Below are 23,923 nucleotides of genomic sequence, written 5' to 3' on the forward strand. Positions count from 1 at the left end.
GAGCACATATGTGAAGTTTTAGCTCAAAATACCATATAAATAATTTATTATAGCATGTTAAAATTGACACTTTGTTGGTGTGTGCAAAAATGTGCCGTTTTGGGTGTGTCCTTCAAAATGCAAATGAGCGGATGAAGCGCAAACACTGATCACAATGATGGTGGTTTGTTGCAGTTGAAACTCAATTGTGCTGTGACTCTTTTTTTCTCTGCACTGGATGGCAGTGCTGTGGTTGGATGGTGCAGATGGAGGGGGCGGTATTATTCTAATAAGAGCTCTTTATGACATCATAAAGAGGGACACATTTCAACGACCTATTTTTGTATGTGCTTGTAGAGAATGGTTTACCAAAACTAATTTACTGGGTTGATCTTTTTCACATTTTCTAGGTTGATAGAAGCACTGAGGACCCAATTATAGCACTTAAACATGGAAAAGGTCTCGTTTTCATGCCATGGCCCCTTTAACTACACCATGTTAAAACCGCAAGTAGGCCTGAGCAAAAGTGTGCCGTTTTTGGGTGTATCCTTTAAAATGCAAATGAGCCGATGAAATGCGAACACTGTTACAATGATGGTGGTTTGTTGTAATTGAAACTCAATTGTGCTGTCAAGTCCTTCTTTTCTCCCTATTTCTCTCTGCACTAAATGTCAGTGCTGTGATTGGATAGTGCAGATAAAGGGGGCGGTATTATTGTAATTCGCCTTGCTAACTACTTCACAAAACAGGCAAAATCTGAACGACCTAATTTTTCACATTCTTGCAGAAAATGGCTTACCCAAACAAAGTTACTGGGTTGATCTTTTTCACATTTTCTAGGTTGATAGAAGTACCGGGGACCCAATTATAGCACTTAAACATGAAAAAAGTCAATTTTCTTTAAAGGACCCAGGGAAAATGTTAGCATTGCAAATGAGCGGATGAAGTGCAAACACTGATCACAATGATGGTGGTTTGTTGCAGTTGAAACTCAATTGTGCTGTGAATAATTTTCTCTCTCTTTCTCTCTGTACTAAATGGCTGTGCTGTGATTGGATAGTGCAGATAAAGGGGGCGGTAAAATTACAATGACCTATTTATTCACAAACTTGCAGAGAATGGTTTTCCAAAACCAAGTTACTGGGTTGATCTTTTTCACATTTTCTAGGTTTCTGGGGACACAATTATAGCACTTAAACATGGAAAAAGTCAGATTTTCACCCTATGACCCCTTTAAGGATTAAAATTTTTTAAACAAATGAGTTACAAAAATATACCCTCCCCCACAGTTGTCATGAAGATCAAAATCACTTTTGCACCAGGCTGTAAAAATATTTATTTCTGCTGTAAGGTTGCACATTTTAACAACAAAAACAACAAAGCAACAAAGCTTTTTAAATGCTGTAGCAACTGCTCAGTGCCACATTAAGTGAAACACACCTGTGGTTTCTATTGCAGCAAAAGCTGAGATTATATTGTATTTACATTAAAGCTGTATTTTTGTATTATTGTACAAAGTATGGAATGTTGATCAATAACATTTACAGAAAATAAGACTATGACTACATAAACATTTATATGTATTTATATTTAACTGTAATGAATACAATCAGTTTTATAATAACAGCTCTTGTATGGGCTTACAATTTACTAAACATGAATTATCTGGCCCTCATTTTTTTTGGGTGGGAGGGCATCTTATAAGGTATTTGGTTTGAGTCCGGGAAAAACAGCTCTCATCCACTTCAAATACTGTTGTCTGACCTAAACAAGAGATGAGAGAAGCCATTACAGGAAAAACTTAACAAAGGTTTGGTTAGATTGATTTAATTGTTCACAATCATACAAGAGAGACAAATAGCATGACGTTTTTATGGATATTGTACACAATGTGTATGGGAAAATTTACCTCATTATTGAGGACACAGTAGACCAGGAAGATGAAGGTTCCTTGCTGTGAGTTCAGGATCAGGAAGAGAATCTCCATCATCTTACTGTTATTAATGAAGAAACCCAGAATCCAGGGACAACCAAAAATCATAAACTGGGCCAGAGTTTTAAAAATAGTAATCCTTGAGAGAGAGAGAGAGAGAGAGAGAGAGAGACAGAGAGAGAGAGAGCGAGAGAGAGAGACAGAGAGAGAAGCAGAGAGAGAGATTTGAAAGTCACACTATGAAAGTTAATTAAGCACTTCTGAAAAAAAATATAAAAAACTGATTTCTATGACAAGACAACTTTAAAATCAGGATGTTTGTTACCTGGTTTGTCTCCTGTGTGAAACATCAAGGTTGAGGTTTTTGAGAGTTAAGTTCAGACTGATGATGATACTGATGAAGAGAATCATGTTTATCTGCAGAAACAAAACACAGTAAAGAAACAATCACTTTCTTTTCCAGTGGTTCAAAGTACAACTGGTCTGAAACCAGGGGCGAATCTAGAAAATTATTTATGGGGTGGTAAGGGGGTGGCATGAGAACTACGAGGGGTGACAATGAAGTAAGCATCCTTGCATGGTTGTCGTGGATACAAGATATTATATACTGTATTTTCTATATTCGGTGTATACACTGGACCTAAAATTTTTATAACATAATAAAACGCAACAAAAAATGTTCCTATAAGTACCCAAGCAGCTACCTTTAGCATCTCTACTGTAGCATCCTTTGTCTTAATATTAAGTTAATACATACATCTTACCATTATCTAAAAACACTGACTGTAACCATGATGGGCAAGGTTGAACATAATGGTATAAAAACTGTTATATAAATAAAATAGGTTTTCCTAGTTTATATTAATATAAAACATATTTGAAAGGCACACATCTCTTTCTCTCATAACCCTCTTCTTTAATCCTGTTACTCACTTCATGATGGATTTCTGTCTTTTCACTTCTTTTTAGCTCTTTGCCATCCATATGTTTCTTTCTTTCATGACTTCATCTACTCCTTTCCCTTCCATAACATATTTTTGTGTTTTATTTGTACATTCCACTCCCAAAGTATTTGATTTTTCTATTCTTTTAGGTTAAAAAATGGATATCAGCCTTTCTTTTCATAGTATCCTAGAAAAGGCAGCATTAAGTTGTCTTTCAAGCATTCTAAACATACACAACACTGAATAGTTTTGTCTCCTTAATGAAGACAAACAAAAACATTAGACTATATCATAACGAGCGATTTCATATGCACGTATGGAATATTTTGATTGCTGCAGTAGCTAACAAGACATGACAGGCTAACTCTAGAAAGGACTGTTTAAAAGATATTTACTGCTTACACAACCCAGATAGCATGCAACCATTGAAACAATGTTAAAGGGCCCATGGCATGAAGAAGTTAGCATTGCTACTTTGTAGATGTGAGCAAAAATTAGTTCATTAAAATTTTTCCCTCCTTATGATGACATAAGGAGATCTTATTATAATAATACCGCCCCCTAAATCTCCACCATCCAACCACAGCACCGCAATGCAGTGCAGAGAGAAAAAGTAATTGACAGCACAATTGAGTTTCAATTACAACAAACCACCATCACTGTGATCAGTGTTTGCACTTCATCTGTTCATTTGCATTTTAAATGACACACCCAAAACAACACATTTTTGCTCACACCTACAAAGTGGCAATGCTAACAGTTTCATGCCATGGGCCCTATAAAAATCATTGATTTGTCAATGTTAATACCATTGAATCAATATCACGTCTGCACCCTCCACCAATATCGAAAAAAACCGAAATTTCAACAAAGCACCATTATGGTGATCAGTGTTTAGTTGGGCCCTTTACTCTGGTGTTTTAATGGTAAGTTTTCTTTGGCTGTTGAAGCAGTGTGATAAAATACATCTGCTATGACAAAGAAAATAAAGATCAAATGTTATCAAGTAGTTAAATTCTTGTAGATGTAGAACTAAAACTTAAAAAACTTAAATATACCTAAATGATATTAAAGGGGTCATATGATGAAAATGTTAGCATTGCCACTTTGTAGGTGTGAGCAAAAATAGGTCATTGAAATTTGGCTTTCATTATGATGTCATAAGGATATCTTATTAGAATAATACTGCCTCCTTAATCTGAACTCTCCAACCACTGCACTGCCGTTTAGTGCAGAGAGAAAGAGAGAGAAAAGAAGGACTTGACATCACAATTGAGTTGAATTAGAACAAACCACCATCATTGTGATCAGTGTTTGCACTTTATCAGCTCATTTGCATTTTAAAAAACACACCCAAAACGACACATTTTTGGACTTGACAGCACAATAGAGTTTCAATTACAACAAACCACCATCATTGTGATCAGTGTTTGCACTTCATCCGCTCATTTGCATTTTAAAAAACACACCCAAAATGACACATTTTTGCTCAGACCTGCAGGGTGGCAATGCTGACATTTTCATCATATGACCCCTTTAATGAAATACTGTTAAAATTATGCAAAAAATTGAAATTGACTTTACAGTTCTAGTTGGAAGCAGGGTCAGGTCTGTTATTTGAGGATTAGAAAAACACATTTAAGAAGTTAAGCTTCTGAATCTATCTCTGACATCATGAATCGGTCTATGAATCTCATCAATGGTGACGATCAACAAGAGAAAGCTTCATGCTGCAATGCATGCTGGGTATCATCATAGTACTAAACTAATTTATAACTCCCAGCATGCATTGCAGTTGATTGTTTTATATGAATTTGTTTGATGATTGTCACCATTGTTGAGATTTGTAGGATGAGTAATGATCAGCAATTCTGTTTGTCTTGTCACAGTGTATTTTCAAACCAAAACAATTATAAATGTCAAAAATGGATCAACATAATCATGTAAAGCAGCTTAATTTTATATCATCTTGACATCTTCATAAAAAGAAATATTTTTCAACGTAACTTTGAAACACATTTTTCTTTTCCAATGTACATGCGTTTGTACATAAACACATACAAACACTAAAAAAAAGAAAAGAAAGATTTAACTTAGTGAATAACAGGAGTCAGGGACCCAACTAAAGCAAACACTGGTCGCGATAATGGTGATTTGTTGAAATCTCAATGTTTTTTCAATATTGATGGAGGGTGCAAACCTGATATTGATTCAATGCAGTTAACGTTGACTAATCAACTGTTTTTAACATTGTTTCAATGGTTTGCATGCTATCTGGGAAACCTGCAGTTCAGTTGTTTTAACTACCAAGCAACTACCTCAGGCAATATTAAACAATCAATTTTTGTATTTTTATCCTGATGCAACATTTATCTGTAAAATATGACCGTATTCAGTACTCTGATTTGCTGATGTGATGCTCAACTTAATTACTTAAAGGGGTCATATTATGAGATATTTTTAAGATGTAAAATAAATCTTTGGTGTCCCCAGAGTGTATATGTGAAGTTTTAGCTCAAAATACCCAACAGATAATTTACTACACCATGTTAAAATCGCAAATTTGTAGGCCTGAGCAAAAGTGTGCCGTTTTAGGGTGTGTCCTTTAAAATGCAAATGAGCTGAGGAAATGCAAACGCTGATCACAATGATGGTGATTTGTTGTAATTGAAACTCAATTGTGCTGTCAAGTCCTTCTTTTTTCCCTCTTTCTCTCTGCACTAAGTTGCAGTGCTGTGGTTGGATAGTGCAGATAAAGGGGGCGGTATTATTGTAATTCGCCTTGCTACCTACCTCACAAAACAGGCGAAATCTGAACGACCTAATTTTTCATATGCTTGCATAAATTGGCTTACTCAAATTAAGTTACTGGGTTGATCTTTATCAGATTTTCTAGGTTTATAGAAGCACTGGGGACCCAATAATAGCACTTAAACATGGAAAAAGTCAAATTTTCACGCTATGACCCCTTTAAAGACACTAAAAAGGACGAACTAATGTTTTGCCAGCATGTGATGATGTGAGGTGCTTTATTAGATCAGAATTACTTGCTACAGACGTGAAGAGACTCTTTCTTCATGGCCATAAGTTGCACGTTCATAAACATTCTTGCCTTTCACCTCAACGATGGAAAAGTAACGTTTGTGCTTTTTATACTTTGTGCTTGCGTCCACTACCTTAGTTTTGAGATCGTTGTACTTGCCATCGCTCTGTTGTTGCGGGTTTGTGCGACTCGGATCATGGATGGACTGCAGCACGAGAACCGGGCTGAATGTGAGTGCCTTGGATGAGGCGATGCATCCTTTCACGGCAGTTTCCAAAAGTCTCCAACCACGCCAGAAAAGATCGCTGGATTTGTCCTAGTCGCTTTTTTAATAAAGTCGCTAAAGGGGTCTAAAACTTTTCTTAATCTAGCAACAAAGTCACCAAGTTGCCAAGTTTTTTTTACACTGTAAAAGACTTTCTGCTCGGACTGACTGTTCGTGCTTGTGTGAACTCTGCTGCCTCTGGTTGGCTAACGATGGAAATTAAGCCAATCATCATCAGCTATGTGGTTGTCCCACCCCCTCTAAGACACACACACCAATCATAGTCAGATATGTGTCTCCCACCCCTAAACACACGCAGAGACAAACTACATTGCCTTCCTGGTTAAAAGAGCCCACTCCGGTATATATTATATATATTAGGATACCAGCGCTGGGGTGGCATATGGGGTGGCAATGCTTTTATTTAGGGTGGCAAATGCCACCCCGTGCCACCCCGGTAGATCCGCCCCTGTCTGAAAATAAAACATACTGCAAGAATGAAGTAAACAGGTCCCAGAAAACTCCAGACGAAGCCTCTTTCCTCTTTAATCCAGCATCTGTTTATAGAAGAAAAAAACACTTAAACAGCACCTATAACATTGCTAAAACAACGTTATTGTGGTATACAATGTTATTGTGGTATACAATGTATTCGTGTGGTTTATAGTTTTAAAAACACATTACTTTCGACATACCATACATTATTGTTTTTCCATTAATCTCTGCCCTCCTCAAATGCCCTGATTTGTTACAAAGCTCATATTCTGAAAAGCGCAGTGTCATTCGATTGGCTAGACTTTGCAATGCTGACAGGAGTTAATATCATCTTTATATCTTATCAATACAAGCCAAATCTGTTCTAGAAAATGCAGATGACCAAATTGATCAAAACACTTTGCCAGCATGGTGTGAGTAGGCCACAACAGATTGGTAAGGTAAAATTCTTTAAGTATGAAAACAAAGACAACTTACAGTCTGTGAGTCAAAAGTGGGAGGAGTTATGATAATGACCGTCATGTCCACGTCAACAGGCCGAGGAAATAAACTGTTGCCTACAATCCATGTGTTTGTTGTAAGAGATTTAAGTTAAAATGATAACTCGCGTGATCGTTTACTTTGGTATTTGTACCTTTTGCATATCGTTAACATGAACTAATACACACAGTTAATTCCCCGGTGTTAATTTTAACACCGGTCGGTGTACAAAATGGAACCACCAGCAGGGTGCCAAAGCAACACTGAAGCAGTGCTGAAGTCAATGAGACAATGAAGTGATGATTAAGACATTAATGGTGAACACCTGCTGGTCATTCTGTGTCAAATCAACTACATTTTTTGGAAATTTTGATTTAATGACTCTTTTTCTGGAGAAAGTATTACTAAAATGATAAAAAGCCCAAATATTAAATGCAATAGATGAATACAGCAAAATCCCCAGTTAAATAAACACTGTATATATGACTCCATCTTTCAGAGCGTTAAAAAGCAACACTGAAGCAGACCCAAAAGCTGCACTTCTTCACCCCTGCCTCTCCATCATCATCTCTGTCTGAAAACTTAAATAACTTGCAGAGTTATTTTCTAAACCTGGATGATACGTTTAACTTCTAAACAACTGCTGTCAGAACAAGATACAAGTGTTCAACTATTCCAGCATCCAGACATGTGATTTAGTAGACAAATCTTCTTTCTGACGAGAGTGTAATCACAAGTTAAAAAGACATTTACCACAAAATGTATCACATTAAATCTCAAGTTTGTGTTTGTTTTAGATTAATTTGAAGTCACCATTATGGTGATTAATGTTGGCTTTAGGCATTTGTCCCTTGACCTTCACTGAACTAACTCTCCTCTTGTTGCAATTGCAACAGTGTTTCATTGAGATTGCTTGTTAGTTGCTTGATATAAAGGGAATTCTTTCAGAGCATCTGAGGTTCTTTGTTTATAAAACAAACTGCCAGTTATTAAAACCTGAGATTATAAATAAATAATAAAGAAATAAAGTATGCAAAATACATGATCTTTACATATGACACTGCTCTAAGAATGCTGTACTTTTTTTTTTGCTTAAGAGAGACTCAACACTTCGGATACAAATCTCAACAATGGTGACAGTAAATGGTAAGAGAGTCGTACAATTTTGTCATGTTGCAATGCATGATGGGAGTTATGAATGAGTTTTATACACTCTGGTACCCAGCATGCATTGCGGCATGAAGCTTTGTCGTTGATTGTCACCATGATTGTGTTTTATACGCTGATTGTTGATGTCTCAGTGTGTCTGTTTAATATCATAGATTCAATTTGTGTTCTAAATTTTACTCAAGGATATATGGATTTTTTGCAGTACTGTTGGATTTCACAGTACCACAATGATGACAAACGTAAAATTATACAGCTTTACTCAAGCATTATTTTTTCTATTGAATCACAAGATATATGCTTTTATAACAATTAACATAGAGATTTAAAGGGGACATATTATGAGATTTTTTTTAAGATGAAAACTAAGTCTAAAATAGGTCTGAGCAAAATTGTGCCGTTTTGGGTGTGTCATTTAAAATGCAAATGAGCGGATGAAGTGCAACCACTGATCACAATGATGGTGGTTTGTTGCAATTGAAACTCAATTGTGCTGTGAAATTTGTTATCTCTCTCTTTCTGTCCCTACTAAATGGTTGTGCTGTGGTTGGACAGTGCAGATAAAGGGGGCGGCATTACCCCATTCTGACATCACAATAAGGGCCAAATCACAATGACCTATTTTTCACATGCTTGCAGAAAATGGTTTACCAAAACTAAGTTATTGGGTTGATCTTTTTAACATTTTCTAGGTTGATAGAAGCACCGGGGACACAATTATAGCACTTAAACATGGAAAAAGTCTGATTTTCATAATATGTCCCCTTTAAGTTATCGCATCTTCTTCTGATCTAACAGATGTGTTTTATAAACACAGTGTCATGATGAACAGAAGAAAACTAACACTTAACCTCAAGACCCAAGTGCCCAACTAAAGGAGACACTAATCGGCACAATGCTGAATCACTTTATTCACAAGATTTACAGCCGTTGTTTAGAAGTTAAACTTATCATCCATGTAACTCTGCAAGCAAGTTGTAATTTTCATTTTCAAACAGAGATGCCGACAGAGAGCCAAAAGTGAAAGATTACAGCTTTTAAATCTGCTTCAGTGTTACTTTTTTACTCTCTGTAAGATGGAGTTATATATACACCCAGCATCGTTCATTTAACTCTGCGGATTTCATCTATTGCATTTAATATTCTTGTCTTTCTTCATTGATTTTTATAAGGCAGTGGCTGGAAGTCAGCTGTAGTTCTTGTATTTTTTGTCCTTCAGTGATTCATTCTGCTCATTATCATCAGGTGTCTTCAACAATCAAATAATCATCACTCAAATTACCACTTAATTATCTTATCAACTTTAGCACTGCTTCAGAGTTACTTTTAACACCCTGCAGGTGGTTCCCTATGAACACCGACCGGTGTTAAACTAACACCAGGGAATTCACTGTGACACACCAAAGGAAATGTAAAATCGTGAATTGGATAATTTTACCCCATTATTAAGTATTGCATTGGGAGCTAATCTTGCAAACATTGTAAGGAGCATCACATTTTTGGCTGAGGTATTCAGGCCAATCACAACTTTCTGGTTAGCTGGCCAATCAGAGGACACTGCACTTTTCAGAACGATGAGCTTTGTACAAAATCAATGTGTTTCAGGGAGGCAGGGCATAGAGGAGCAACAATTATTCATGGGAAAATAATGTGTTTTTAGAACCATAAAGTACTGAAACACATTGTATTACACTAAAAACACAAAATTACATTATTTTAAGCAACATAATGGGTGGTCTATAAGTTATAATAAGTACTTCTTGGAACATAAAATAATAGAAAAATACAGGTTATGACTCCTTTAAGATTTAATTTGTTTAATTCAATCAACTGACCAATCATCTTTATACATACTTATCACTGCCATAGCCTTCAGGAACCAGTCCAGCAGACACGCCTACTATAACAAAATCAATCGCATAACCAATCACAATCAAGAATCCCTTGTTAAGCATCGCCCTCTGTCTGGAGCTGATCTGTGATATGTTCTTCACACAGATGAAGAGCAGCATGGCTTCAATGAACATCCACACAAAGCAGGAGAGAAAGAAGAAGTGAAGAGCTCCTGATATCACAGCACACAACTCCTGAAGACAGAGTTTAAACAATAAAAGGGATTTCTGTTTTCCAGTAATTTCTTATTAACTAGTCAAACTAAAGATGTTGGTATTCTGTAATCAAAAGTTCTGACCTTGTGAGGTTTTATGAGATTGATGAATTGTTGTGTGAGTAAGAACAGAAGATGAGCAGACAGCAGACTGATGCAGAGGTTGATTCGAGCTACATTGTTCACTCCAGGTTTCCATCGACAGAAAGCAAAAGTCAACAGAGCCAAACTAGTCAACACCAGACCCACGATCACAAACACCACATTCATCGACTCCATCGGCTGACTATTATCCTGAGAAAATATGTCATAACCAGAGGCGGGTAGAGTACCCAAAATCTGTACTCAAGTAAAAGTACAAATACTTATACAAAAATTTACTCAAGTAAAAGTATCAATATAATTATTTACTTGAGTAAGAGTAAAAAAGTATTAGATGAAAAAACTACTCAAGTAGTTACCCAGATAGCAAGCAAACCATTAAAACAATGTAAAAAAAAATTGATTGTTGATTTGTCAATATTAATACCATTGAATCAATATCACATTTGCACACTCCATTAATATTGAAAAATGTTGACATTTTAACAAACCACCATTATCATGATCAGTGTTTGCTTTAGTTAATGGCTTTAAAAAAATTTGTTTTAAAACTGTGGTGCCCTAATATGTGTGCAAATGTTATGTTTTTCTGACCATGCGTACAGGAGCATGATGTGGGCACGTAACCTTTATAGAGACAATAGTCCAAAATCTCTACGTGTTTATCGCCCACCCCTAGAAAGTAACCATGTGTTCAGAGAGGTGGGCTCATATTCATTCAGGCTTATATTGATAAGCCAGAAATATGATAGTATTTCCTAGCTCTCCCTATAAATGGATATATACCCTCATACCTATATAAGATTCAATCCAGCACAACTGCCTCCAATTTTTGGGTAGAAAAAGCACCATCAGGTGTGTTTAATAGGGTTGGAGGTGAACTCTGCAAGAAAGTAGACTTCCAGGAACTGGGTTGGTGACAACTGCTATAGCGGGTATGCACGTGACACCACCTTTGGTGAAAATGACTGCGGTTATGGCAAAAGACAGAGCGGCAGAATTGAACAAAAGGTGTTGTACACCGAAAGGAGATGTAAATAGATTGTTCATGCCAACGTCCATTGACCACAGGTGGGTTGACAAGTTGTTAGGGTCACTATCAAGCAGAGGTGCACACTACGGCTATCAGCTTAACCCCTCAACAGAGCCTTCAAGGCAGCGCTGCCTGGAAGGCACTCCCTGCCCCCGAGCGTTTCAGCCAATCACAGCACTGGCGCTAGATTTCGAGCCTTCCGCCAACTTCTGGCAGTTCGAGCTCACCGTTGGTCAGGTGAGTAGCGCAGATATCGTAAGACAGGAACCTGACTGTATTTTGCATTCAGCTGAAAATGTTTTGAGTGTTTAATTGATGTGTTTTTTGCATTTTCACATGTCTGTGGCATGACTTTCTTTTTTGTGCAGTTTCATGTCTTGGTTAGTCAATTGTTTTTTTCTATTTTCAAACCATTGTCGCTTGGGATTCTGGTTGGATTTGTGGTTGGGGTTAGGATGTCATTCTAACCCCAATTCCAAGCATAAGAAAAACAACTGAGTAACCAATACATGAAACTGGCATGTGAAACTTTGACTTTAATTCAGAGATAAAGCGTGAACTTGAGGATAGAAGTTGTCCACAGCATGGCGTTGCCAAGTCCTCTGCTTTTTTGAGTTCAGATTTGGGAAACTGTTTAAATTGTTTCCACCAGTTATTTTTCCTCGGATTAAAGTTTAACCCTTGTGTGGTGTTCGAATTTTTGTTACTTAGACGATGTTTGTGGGTCTGGTGGACCCAGAGCATTATTAGTATCTTAAACCAATGCATTCATACAAATTTATGTAATATTGTTTACAGATGTTAACTTTAGCCTTATTGCAAGTAATATAGACAAAATTTATGGTTAATATTGGTAATTTACCACTGGTAGAGGACTATTTATAAATTAAAGTGCCATTCGTTTTTGTGGTAATATGAAATGAAAGAATAAAATTCTATTCTGATCCAAATATTGGGGGGCAAAACATGTTTATCTTAAATAAGTTTAAATGAAACAAAGTTTTTCATCACTGTTGATGTTTAATTCTTTAAACTTTTTGAAATTGTACACATTTTTGTCAGTCTACACAGCACAGGCCCCAACTGAACAGATACCGTATCATAAGATTTTATCCACACTGAACACATAACCTGTTCATACCAGCCAACACAACACATAAGAAGCACATTTTTACTGTGTAGTTGTGTTGTGTATGCATTTCTTGCATTTTTTACACATATATTGTGTCCCTTTTATGTTCACACACATTGCAGTACGATGTGTTGCTATTGGCCACAACTTAGAATGATGAAAATACATGGATAATATTTTACTTTCTCTATTATTCACTCTCTCACACACATTCATGCACACACACACATCTTTATGGGACATTTGGTCCCCACAACATGATAAATAGCAGGTACACACACCATAGGTTTTGTGGTAAACCCATGGTTTTACAAATCGTAATCAATATAACATATAACCATGCTTTTACTACAATAAAACTATGGATTTTTTTGTAAGGGAGATAATGGTAAAATGTAGAATGGTTCCTGTTTGACAGAAGTTAAAGTGTTTGGGACAGTAGGTACAGACAAATGTTCATGCATGATATATAACATCTTGTATCCTTGCGGCATTACAGCAAGAGCAAAAGGACAAAACTCTGACAAAGTATTCATCACATATGTCCAGACATATATACAAACACACTCATGCATTCACAAGAGTCCCAGGTAAGAGAAAAACAGAGTAAAGTTACATAGCACATAACATTTTTACACTCTTTTTAACCCCGGGTCCAGTGGACCCGAACACCACATGTGTAATATAAATGTGTAGGGGGGTGTACAGTGTACAGTAATTATAAAGTTGTTTATTTTTATGTTCTTCATAGAAAATGAGCCAAGGCCAGTGAATCTGAGGTTGAAACAACAATGAATTGCATAATTTTTCTTTCAGTAAACATTAAAAACGGGTCCCACAGACCCGAACACCACACAAGGGTTAAAGGATTTCGTTTATTAGTTATTTGGGCTGTGAATAGCATTTGGATACTTTTGGACTAGTTTTGAATGTCCGACTGGGATGGTTTTGATACACTAATCTGGCAACCCTGGCAGTGATGTTCGGTTCGGATTCTATAGAATTTACGTGTAAACGGACATTTTAATCAGATTGCAATGTTTCGGGTGCATGTAAACTGTATCATCGTAACCTTCAATCATATTAAATTCAGTCGGATTGACAAAATTTTGTGCATGTAAACATAGCCACTGTGTTAAATCTACTGCCGTCTTATCTGCATTTGAGTTAGCAGTGTATGGAGTGCTTGTATCTCTTGATACGTTTTTTAAAACTTTATTTAAGTCATATCTGTGTCAAGATGTCTTACCTCTGATGTTCTGCTGCTGGTTTGCATGATAAGAGCGAATGTTGACAGATGATCACACGAACACACAGTGAAGCTGCTGTTGGTCTTTACAACAGAACAACCATCTACAATCCACTCAGTGACGTTCCAGTACACACAGGAAAGAGTACCACTGTCGTTTAACTCCTTTACAGTGAAGAAAAGTACATGCGTGTCAGGCATGACTCCAATGTAAACAAAAAAGATATCACAAAATCTGTGAGCAAACAACAGCAGCAGAAGTTTCAGGAGAAAGCAGCGTCTTGTTCCCGTTCTCAGTGCAGCAGCAACTTAGTGCAAATATTTTACCCAACAACCTTGGAAACATCACATGGAACTGAAATATACTTTTACACTGGACGAAATAAAACCAAACTACCTGACACACTTTTGAATTGTGGTACAATTTTATAATTAAGCATAATTAGTAGCTATGATGTTTGCTGCATTGCTTTATTTTACACCAAAACTCAATCTGGAGTTATCTAAAGAGTTTGCTTTGACTCAAGCAAAGAAGTGCATTATGTAAGGAATAATGGATGAAGGGCCGTTTAATTATTCAAAATAATTCAGCATAATTTAGGTAATGCAGCATGATGCGAAACGGCGTGCCGTTACATCACATCAATTATTCTGCTTATACCATGATTACCACAGAAATGGCTCTGGTGGTTATTTTTAAGACATTTGGCAGGTAAGTTGTGCGGTTATTGAAAAATAATGCACACCTATGAAAAACCAATCAGAATAAAGCATTCAACAGCCTCATGGTATAAACAATAATAAGTGTGATAGCCAGCATGCAAACATATTAAAGGGGTCATGTGATGAGGATGTTAGCATTGCCACTTTGTAGGTTTGAGCAAAAATGTGTCGTTTTGGGTGTGTTTTTTAAAATGCAAATGAGCGGATGAAGTGCAAACACTGATCACAATGATGGTGGTTTGTTGTAATTGAAACTCTATTGTGCTGTCAAGTCCAAAAATGTGTCGTTTTGGGTGTGTTTTTTAAAATGCAAATGAGCGGATAAAGTGCAAACACTGATCACAATGATGGTGGTTTGTTGTAATTCAAACTCAATTGTGCTGTCAAGTCCTTCTTTTCTCTCTCTTTCTCTCTGCACTAAACGGCAGTGCAGTGGTTGGAGAGTTCAGATTAAGGAGGCGGTATTATTCTAATAAGATATCCTTATGACATCATAATGAAAGCCAAATTTCAATGACGTGTTTTTGCTCACAGCTACAAAGTGGCAATGCTAACATTTTCATCATATGACCCCTTTAATTCACATAAACTGAATCCCAGATCATCATCTCTAACAGACACAATTACAATACTTTTGTGTGAAGTTATATCCCAAGCCCAGAGTACTGTAATTGGAGATGTTTGACATTCTTCTTCATATTACATTACATTGCATGCAAATAAGTCAATAAGTGTAACTTACTCTGATGTGTTTGAGGGTGAAGTTGACTGGTTTGGTGAGGGTTTTGTTGGTGGTTTTAGGAAGAGTAGCTGAGATGACAGTGGACATCATGGTTTTAACTGTGTTATCTGATGTGTTGAAGAAGTCTGGTTTCAGTAAGTCCTCCATTGTGTTGTAGCTCATGAAAGCCACAGCAGCTGATCCTGCAACAGATACAAGGACACTACAATTTCATTGACATTTTTAAAGGGGCCATGGCATGAAAATGTTAGTATTGCAACAGTGTTTTTTCACACTGATCACAATGATGGTGGTTTGTTGAAATTGAAACTCAATTGTGCTGTCAATTATTTTCTCTCTTTTTATCTGCACTAAATGGCAGTGCTGTAGTTGGATAGTCCAGTTTAAGGGGCGGTATTATTATAATAAGATCTCCTTATGACATCATAAGGAGAGCCACATTTTAATGACCTAATTATTGCTCACATCTACAAAGTGGCAATGCTAACATTTTCGAGTTCCGGCGTGGTTACGTGGGCAAGTGGCTTGATTTTTTTCCCAAACCAGTTCAGATAGGAGTTTTACTTAAACATGATCTCAGGGGCAGAAAGAAATATGATGTTGATGTTTATAAACACCAGATTTTTAAACTGTTTACATTTGATGTTGGGGTTAGAGTTGGGTGTGGGTGAGTCATTCTAACCCCAAACCACAATTGTAAGAAAATAGGAAAAACAATTGAGTAACCAATACGTGAACCTGGCACGAAAAAAATTGTGCAACAGACACGTGAAACATGGATGTTACTTCGAGCTGAAATCAAAACAGTCACATTCCTATCTAACCATCTGCGTTACTCACTTGACCAATGGTGAGCTCGAACTGCTTCATTGCAGAAGCTGCCTTGAAGGCTGCGTGGAGGGCTTAAAACACCAACGAGCACTTTCCTTGGTCATTTTTGTGAACCATCATGTTTCTTTCTGCCCCTGAGATCATGTTTAAGTAAAACTCTTATCTGAACTGGTTTAGGAAAAAAAGTGACGTCAATGCCTACTCTCTATACAAGAGACAGGAAGTAACTGAAGATGGAGAAAGAATGTCCAAAGTCCAGATTCGGAGAGGGGGCCACCTGGTGAGAGGATGAATAGGTGCACTCCCAATCATTACAATAAAAAAGTCACATGCAACTAGGCTGGGTATATTATGATGTAATTTTTTATTATTTGTATTATTTTTGAAACCATGTATATATCTGCTCTCTGACAATAATTATTGGCTATGTTGAAATTCTTTAAATAACAACAATATTATTGCATACCTGAATTCAAATTGGCGATCCCAATAAGATCAATTTCTATAGAAGCATTTGATGTGTGGAGCTGAGGGATTTTATCAAGGTTGGCCTGTGGTCCAACCACAAACATTTCTTCCTCTGATTTAAAATAAACAAATAAACAAACACTAATTTTATGTCATCCAGAACATCATGAGCATGATTTCAGTTACATTGTACATATTTTACATTTATAGTTCTATAATTACATTAAATGATATTTTAGTGATTGTTGTGTCTCTCTTACCCACAGCTGCATGAGTGAAATTGAGATAGTAATAGGTGTTTGTTGGCCTCACCAACGTTGACACGAGCTTCTCACTGGCTTTTAACATATATGACGCTTGTTTCTTTGGGTCATCTGATGATGTGTTTATCTTCTCTGAAGTGCTGAAGACCATGTCCATGACCTTGTTCACATCCTAATTCAGTAAATAAAAAATAGCTGAAGATACAAAAACAATCAACATAAACTTAATTTGATAATTTCCCCTGATAGGTTTACCTTTAAATTTAGAACAGTAAAATTCTCTATTTGGTCAAGGAGATTCTTTATATATGAAGTTTTCTGTGGACAAGAACATAATATGTAAGAGTTTGGTTGTCTAGTGAATACATCAACCTCACTAACCTCACTGTCATCACCCAACACAATGGCGCTTGTGACATTGAAAGAATAATGTTTGTTGAGTAGAGCAATGGATTTTTTTCTTTTAATGTTTCTCAATATTAAAAACATCATAGTTGCTTTTATACAGAGTAAGAAAATCAATGGAAGTAAATAAAAAGAGCACTTAATACTGTATACTTGTACGGCTCTTTAAATTGACAGAATCTAGTTGTTATCTACTGTAGTAAAAAAATCTGTCAACTTACCGTGCAATTTGTAAGCTGTGTTATATTTAAACCTGAAACAATACATGAACCAAATAATAAATTATAGCCATGTAACAAATTAATAGGATTTCAGTACATGAGAAAACTTCATATTATTAAACAGCATTGTGTTGCATGCATTGCACGGTTTGAATGGTGGAAATAAAAAATAAAACCAGTACTACTTTCACATTACTGGGTGCGGTGATTGCTGACGTGACAATTGTATAGACAAGTTTCCCGGGCACTTCTGGTTTACTTTCTGTTTCTGCCAAGAACTTCCTGTGCAGGCTGAGTAGTGGTGTAAAAATGGCTTTGGAATGGCAACATTTGACTGAAAATCTTGTTAAAAATGGTGTTTTGACCATTCCGCATCCAAGTAAGGTAACATCATGGGCGGACACCATCCAAGATATTTTCTTATTTTGTTGATTCCATGGCGGTGGATGGGAATGCAATTAATAACCTGAAAAGCTCAGAAGCGTTTCAGTCCCTCCATTCCGACAAAGTGGGCTGTGTACTTTTACACAATATGGGCAGTTAATTTAGCCAGTCTTATGCTTGTATTAAGATGTTTGTATGTATCCGTGTGTTAATCTATAACAGAAAATGAAAAGTAATAAAAATAAAAAGTAATCCCCTCTAGCCTTCCTGCCTAGCATTTTAAATGCTCTTTGATCGGCGCTGATAGGAAGAGAGACACTTTGCATACATTGCGAGTTACTTTTACTTTTAGAGTTACTTTTAAGACAACAGCAAGGTGTTTACAGTGAGCGCAGAATGCGGGGGTGTTTGACAGTGCTTTAATTAATTCCCCAGCTAACAGAAAAAAGAAGAACGTTCTAAGAACGTTCCCTGAAAGTTCCCAACGTTCCCAAAACAATCTGCCAATGTAAAAAGTGTCCAGTTTTCTTGACATTCTAAGAACTTTTCTGGGTTGTCTGAATGTTAGAGGAATGTTAAATTTTACCATTTTTAAACGTTATGACAATGTCATGTTTTAATGTTCACACAATGTTTAAAACAACAACTGTTTATTATATTGACTTGTTTGATTGTTATGTAAATGATAGAGAAACGTTGCATTTATTATATTTATTTATTATATTTATATTTTTTATTTTATTATATTTGTTATATATGTTATAAAACATTATTTCTGAATGTTCAATAAATAAATTGCTGTAGAAAACACAATTTACTTATTAGGTTTAGATGTTGATTTTTTGTTTAATTTTAAGTCACCGTTATTGTGATTAGTGTTTGTTTTAGTTGAACTCTTGACCCTTGACTTTTGTTTGCTAGTTTCTTCCCTGGTTGTGTTAACTTTGTGTTAATGCACCACATTTAATATGAGCATGTAAAGTTAATAGTGTAATTCTGAGATGGTTGGTACATAATGGTAAAGATCATCACCTTATTAATTTACTAATCAAAAGTTTATTTTCTATCAATAATGTATATGAGAGCCAGCACTTTCACAGTTTGTCATTAAGGAGTTTTAGAAACTTTGGACAAAAAATATCCGCTGTATAATTGGGACGCACAAACATCAAGAATCAGAGTATGAATCTCAATCATGGTGACAAAGAAAATTGTAAAAAAAAATCATTATTTATCCATTGCAGCATGAAGTTTTTCAATTAATTGTCACCATGGTTGAGATTCATACTCTGATTCTTGATGTTTGTGCATCCCAATTATACAGCAGACATTTTTTTGTGCAAAGTTTCTTAAACTCATTAATGACAAACGGGTGTAAAAGGGCTGGATCTCATACACAATATTTACAGAAAATAAACTTTTGATTAGTACATTAATTAGGTGATGATCTTTACAATTAAACCAACCACCACAGAATTACACTATTAACTTTACATGTTCATAACAAATGTGGTGCATTAACATAAAGTTAACACAACCAGGGACAAAACTAGCAAGCAAAAAGTCAAGAGTCAAGAGTCCAACTAAAACAAACACTAATCACAATAATGGTGACTTAAAATGAAACAAAACATCAACATCTAAACCTAATAAGTGAATTGTGTTTTCTACAGCAATTTATTTACTGAACATTCAAAAATAATGTTTTATAAAATATATAATAAATATAATATAATAAATATAATATAAATATAAAAAATAAATATAATAAAATGCAACGTTTCTCTATCATTTACATAACAATTAAACAAGTCAATATAATAAACAGTTGTTGTTTTAAACATTGTGTGAACATTAAAACATGACATTGTCATAACGTTTAAAAATGGTAAAATGTAACATTCCTCTAACGTTCAGACAACACAAAAACGTTCTTAGAACGTTAAAACTGGACACTTGTAACACCATCCATAGTTTACTTTTTCTGCACGCTAACCAAAGACAGTAAAAGATGCTAACTCGCTAACCGGAAGTGCTTGGCAGACACAACAGGAAGTTGTTGGCAGAGTGAAAGGCTAATGGCGGCCCGCCTATTTCACCCAGGAAACTTGTCTATAAGTGGTAATAGCGCTCTTAAAGGGGTCATATCGTGAAAATGTTAGCACTGCCACTCTGTAGGTGTGAGCAAAAACAGGTCATTGAAATTTGGCTTTCCTTATGATGTCATAAGGATATCTTATTAGAATAATACCGCCCCCTTAATGTGCACTATCCAACCACAGCACTGCCATTTGTGCAGAGAGAAAGAAAAAGAGAAAAAATAATTGACAGCACAATTGAGTTTGAATTACACCAAACCACCATCATTGTGATCAGTGTTTGCACTTCATCATCATTTGCATTTTAAAAGACACACCCAAAATGACACATTTTTGCTCAAACCTACAAAGTGGCAATGCTAACATTTTCACTATAATGTGAAAACATCTAACATCTAAAAGGTTTAATGAATTATAACTAATGACATGCACATCTAATCAGATGTACATAACATGTAAAAATTTTTATAAAATTTAGTAAAAATGAACAAATGCTGAAAACTATATGAATTTTATTCATATTTTAATATATGCAGAAAACCCACTATAATCCAGCTGATGGAATAGACAGCTACACAAGAAAACAAAGTTTGTTGTGAAATTATTACAAATTGTTTTCTAATTATATGCCAACAACTTAAAAAGAAACAGTGGACATACACAAAGACTGCACCACACAAACAAACACAAAACAACATCAGGGCAAGTTATCAAATCGCTCAGTGTCCACATGAGTCCATTTTACAGAGTTAGAAAGTGACACTTAAAGGGGACATATTATGAGATTTTTTTTAAGATGAAAACTAAGTCTAAAATAGGTCTGAGCAAAATTGTGCCGTTTTGGGTGTGTCATTTAAAATGCAAATGAGCGGATGAAGTGCAACCACTGATCACAATGATGGTGGTTTGTTGCAATTGAAACTCAATTGTGCTGTGAAATTTGTTATCTCTCTCTTTCTCTCCATACTAAATGGTTGTGCTGTGGTTGGATAGTGCAGATAAAGGGGGCGGTATTACCTTATTCTGACATCACAATAAGGGCCAAATTACAATGACCTATTTTTCACATGCTTGCAGAAAATGGTTTACCAAAACTAAGTTATTGGGTTGATCTTTTTAACATTTTCTAGGTTGATAGAAGCACTGGGGACACAATTATAGCACTTAAACATGGAAAAAGTCTGATTTTCATAATATGTCCCCTTTAAATAATGACATGATGAATGAACATTAATGATGAAATAGAGAGCAGTCAAAACACAAGTACAACTGAACTACAGACAAAATCTTAGATAAACATTATTTGTATAAATATAACATATAAACACATTCAATCACTCAAGATCTCACCAGAGGAGAATTAAACACAAACACCATTAACGTCTTCACTTATTACAAACCAGTTTGACTTTATTTGGTTTCTTTGAAGTCACCATTATAGTGATCATTGTTTCCCTAAATGGGGCACTTGGCTCGTAGGTCTTGGGGTTAAATCTCCTTTGACTGTTAGAATAATGTGTCAATACACATTAAGTGTGGTCAAGGAAGCCGAAGTAATAAAATCAACCCATGTTTGTAGTATTTAATCACGGTCTAGTCAACCAAGTAATTAAATAAAAACGTTATCAGCATGAACACTTTAAAATGAAATGCATCAAATAGTTTGCCACCATTTGCCACTGAACCTGCATTAACGACAACAGTGGGGCCTTTGGCCTTAGTCAAACGGGTTGACATGTATGCTCGAGTTGCGATTTTGGCACTTTCTTGTATCTTGCGAATAGTATGCCATACAGACAATGAGACAAACAGACCCAGTTCCGGTAGATGTGAAAGTCGGCACACCTCTGATCTACTGGCCCTCCTTCAACGTGATGCCCAGCTGATGCCTGACCAACGATCACCGGCAGAACCCGCTTAATCTCCTCTTGATCTCCTTATCAGTTTATATATATATATATATATATATATATATATATATATATATATATATATATATATATATATATATGTATATATATCTCCCAAGGGTTTTTCCCTCCTAGGACTTTTTTTAATTTCCTCGACTAAAAAGCCCGGGGGGTTTTCTCCTAGGGTTTTTTTTAACCCGGGGAGGCAGCCTTCTTGGGCTTATCTTAGCTTCCTCTTCTAGACCTTACATTAGTAATACGCTTGCTTATAATGTTGAGTCATAGCCGCAGCAAATTTAACTGCTTATGCTATCGTGTATTATGTTGTGCTATCTGTCGCTTTTCTGTGCTTTTCACTGTTTTGAATCAATTAACTATTGTGAAAAGCGCTATATAAATAAAATTGAATTGAATTGAATTGAATCTTAATTTTTTTTAAGCTGGTGCTCTCAAAAAACTTTATACATGAACATTAAGTTTATTCTATCAGCGATCCTGAGGGATTGAATGTGTTTATATCTTATTTACAATTAATCTTCATCTAAGATTTTGTCTGTAGTTCAGTTGTACTTGTGTTTTGACTGCTCTCTATTTCATCATTAATGTTCATTCATCACGTCATTATTTAAGTGTTACTTTTTAACTCTGTAAAATGGACTCATAGACACTGAGCTATTTAATAACTTACCCTGATGTTGTTTTGTATTTGTTTGTATGATACAATCTTTGTGTATGTGCATTGTCTTTTGTTGAAGTTGTAATCCGTATTTATGTTTTACAGGCGTTTACCTGGTTTTTTTTTAAATAACACATTACATTGTGGGTGCAATAACCCCTGCTGCCCATCTTTCACTGTTTTCCTCTTTATCACCATCTGTGTTTGAAACCTAATATTACAACTTGTTTGCAGAGTTATTTTCTAAACATGGTTTACCAAAACTACATTACTGGGTTGATCTTTATTGTGTTTTCTGGGGCGAAAGGCAAATAAGAGTTTCCTTACTCCAACATGTTCTCAGGGCGGAAAGAAATATGATTGGTTCACAAAAATGACCAATCAATCAAAATACTCATTACTGGTTTAAGCCCTCAACGGAGCCTTCAAGGCAGCTTCTGCAGTGAAGCAGTTCGTGCTCACTGTTGGTCAGGTGAGTAGTGCAGATATGGTATTATTCGTTTTTTTTATTATTATTATTATTGTGCTTAAAATGTGAAGTTCTAAGTGTTAATGGAGGGTGTCAAAAGGTGTGACAGAATCAAGTGTAAAGTTACATTAAGTCAAGCAATGCTGGGGCACCATATTATTTCTCTCACTGTCTAGCAGAGGGCCCATGGCATACAGAGGTTAGCATTACTATTTTGTAGGTATGAGGAAAAAATAGGTCATTGAAATTTGGCATTCCTTATGATGTCATAAGGATAACTTATTAGAATAATATTGCCCTCTTAATGTACACTATCCAGCCACAGCACTGTCATTAAGTGCAGAGAGAAAGAAAGAGAGAAAAAATAATTGACAGCACAATTGAGTTTGAATTGCATCAAATCACCATCATTGTGATCAGTGTTTGCACTTCATCAGCTCATTTGCATTTTAAAAGACACACCCAAAACGACACATTTTTGCTCAAACCTACAAAGTGGCAATGCTAACATTTTTACGCTATGACCCCTTTAAATCATTTTATAAACGCATTTTTTAAAGAATGACTCAGTCTGTCATACCTTTAACATTGAGTGATACAGCAGCAGATCTCTGAGATCCGACTTCATTCTGAGCCTCACAGTAAAACCATCCACTGTGTCTGGAGTTAATGTTAGTGATGCTGAACGTCTGTCCAGATCCAACAGATGATGTTTCATTCTTCTTAAACCAGCTGTAGATCTGAACAGGTGGATTTGATTCACTGCTGCAGGTCAGAGTCACTGAATCACCCTCCATTATTTC

At 35.9% G+C, this 23,923-nt stretch overlaps 1 protein-coding gene across 1 annotated transcript; it reads right to left on the reverse strand.

Moving 5' to 3' along the window:
- Nucleotides 1-1,304: 1,304 nt before the first annotated feature.
- Nucleotides 1,305-23,923, reverse strand: LOC129443844 (adhesion G protein-coupled receptor E3-like). Its single transcript, XM_073860119.1, has 13 exons — nt 23,701-23,923; nt 17,583-17,614; nt 17,212-17,274; nt 16,954-17,128; nt 16,692-16,805; nt 15,395-15,576; nt 13,930-14,094; nt 10,498-10,707; nt 10,161-10,393; nt 6,655-6,721; nt 2,238-2,329; nt 1,889-2,051; nt 1,305-1,743 (listed from the first exon to the last, which is right to left on the reverse strand). The coding sequence occupies exons 1-13, from the start codon at nt 23,915-23,917 to the stop codon at nt 1,678-1,680; spliced, it is 1,779 nt and encodes a 592-aa protein (XP_073716220.1). The 5' UTR covers nt 23,918-23,923; the 3' UTR covers nt 1,305-1,677.

This window comes from Misgurnus anguillicaudatus, chromosome 3 (genome assembly GCF_027580225.2).
Source record: "Misgurnus anguillicaudatus chromosome 3, ASM2758022v2, whole genome shotgun sequence".
In the NCBI taxonomy this organism is placed as follows: domain Eukaryota; kingdom Metazoa; phylum Chordata; class Actinopteri; order Cypriniformes; family Cobitidae; genus Misgurnus; species Misgurnus anguillicaudatus.

Coding starts and splice junctions, on each gene's coding strand:
- LOC129443844 (XM_073860119.1), bottom strand. CDS start 23,917: ATGGAGGGTGATTCAGTGACTCTGACCTGCAGCAGTGAATCAAATCCA. Junction 10,394..10,497: donor ATCTCATAAAACCTCACAAG/GTCAGAACTTTT, acceptor CTCTGTCTTCAG/GAGTTGTGTGCTGTGATATC. Junction 6,722..10,160: donor GAAGGCTATGGCAGTGATAA/GTATGTATAAAG, acceptor TTCTATAAACAG/ATGCTGGATTAAAGAGGAAA.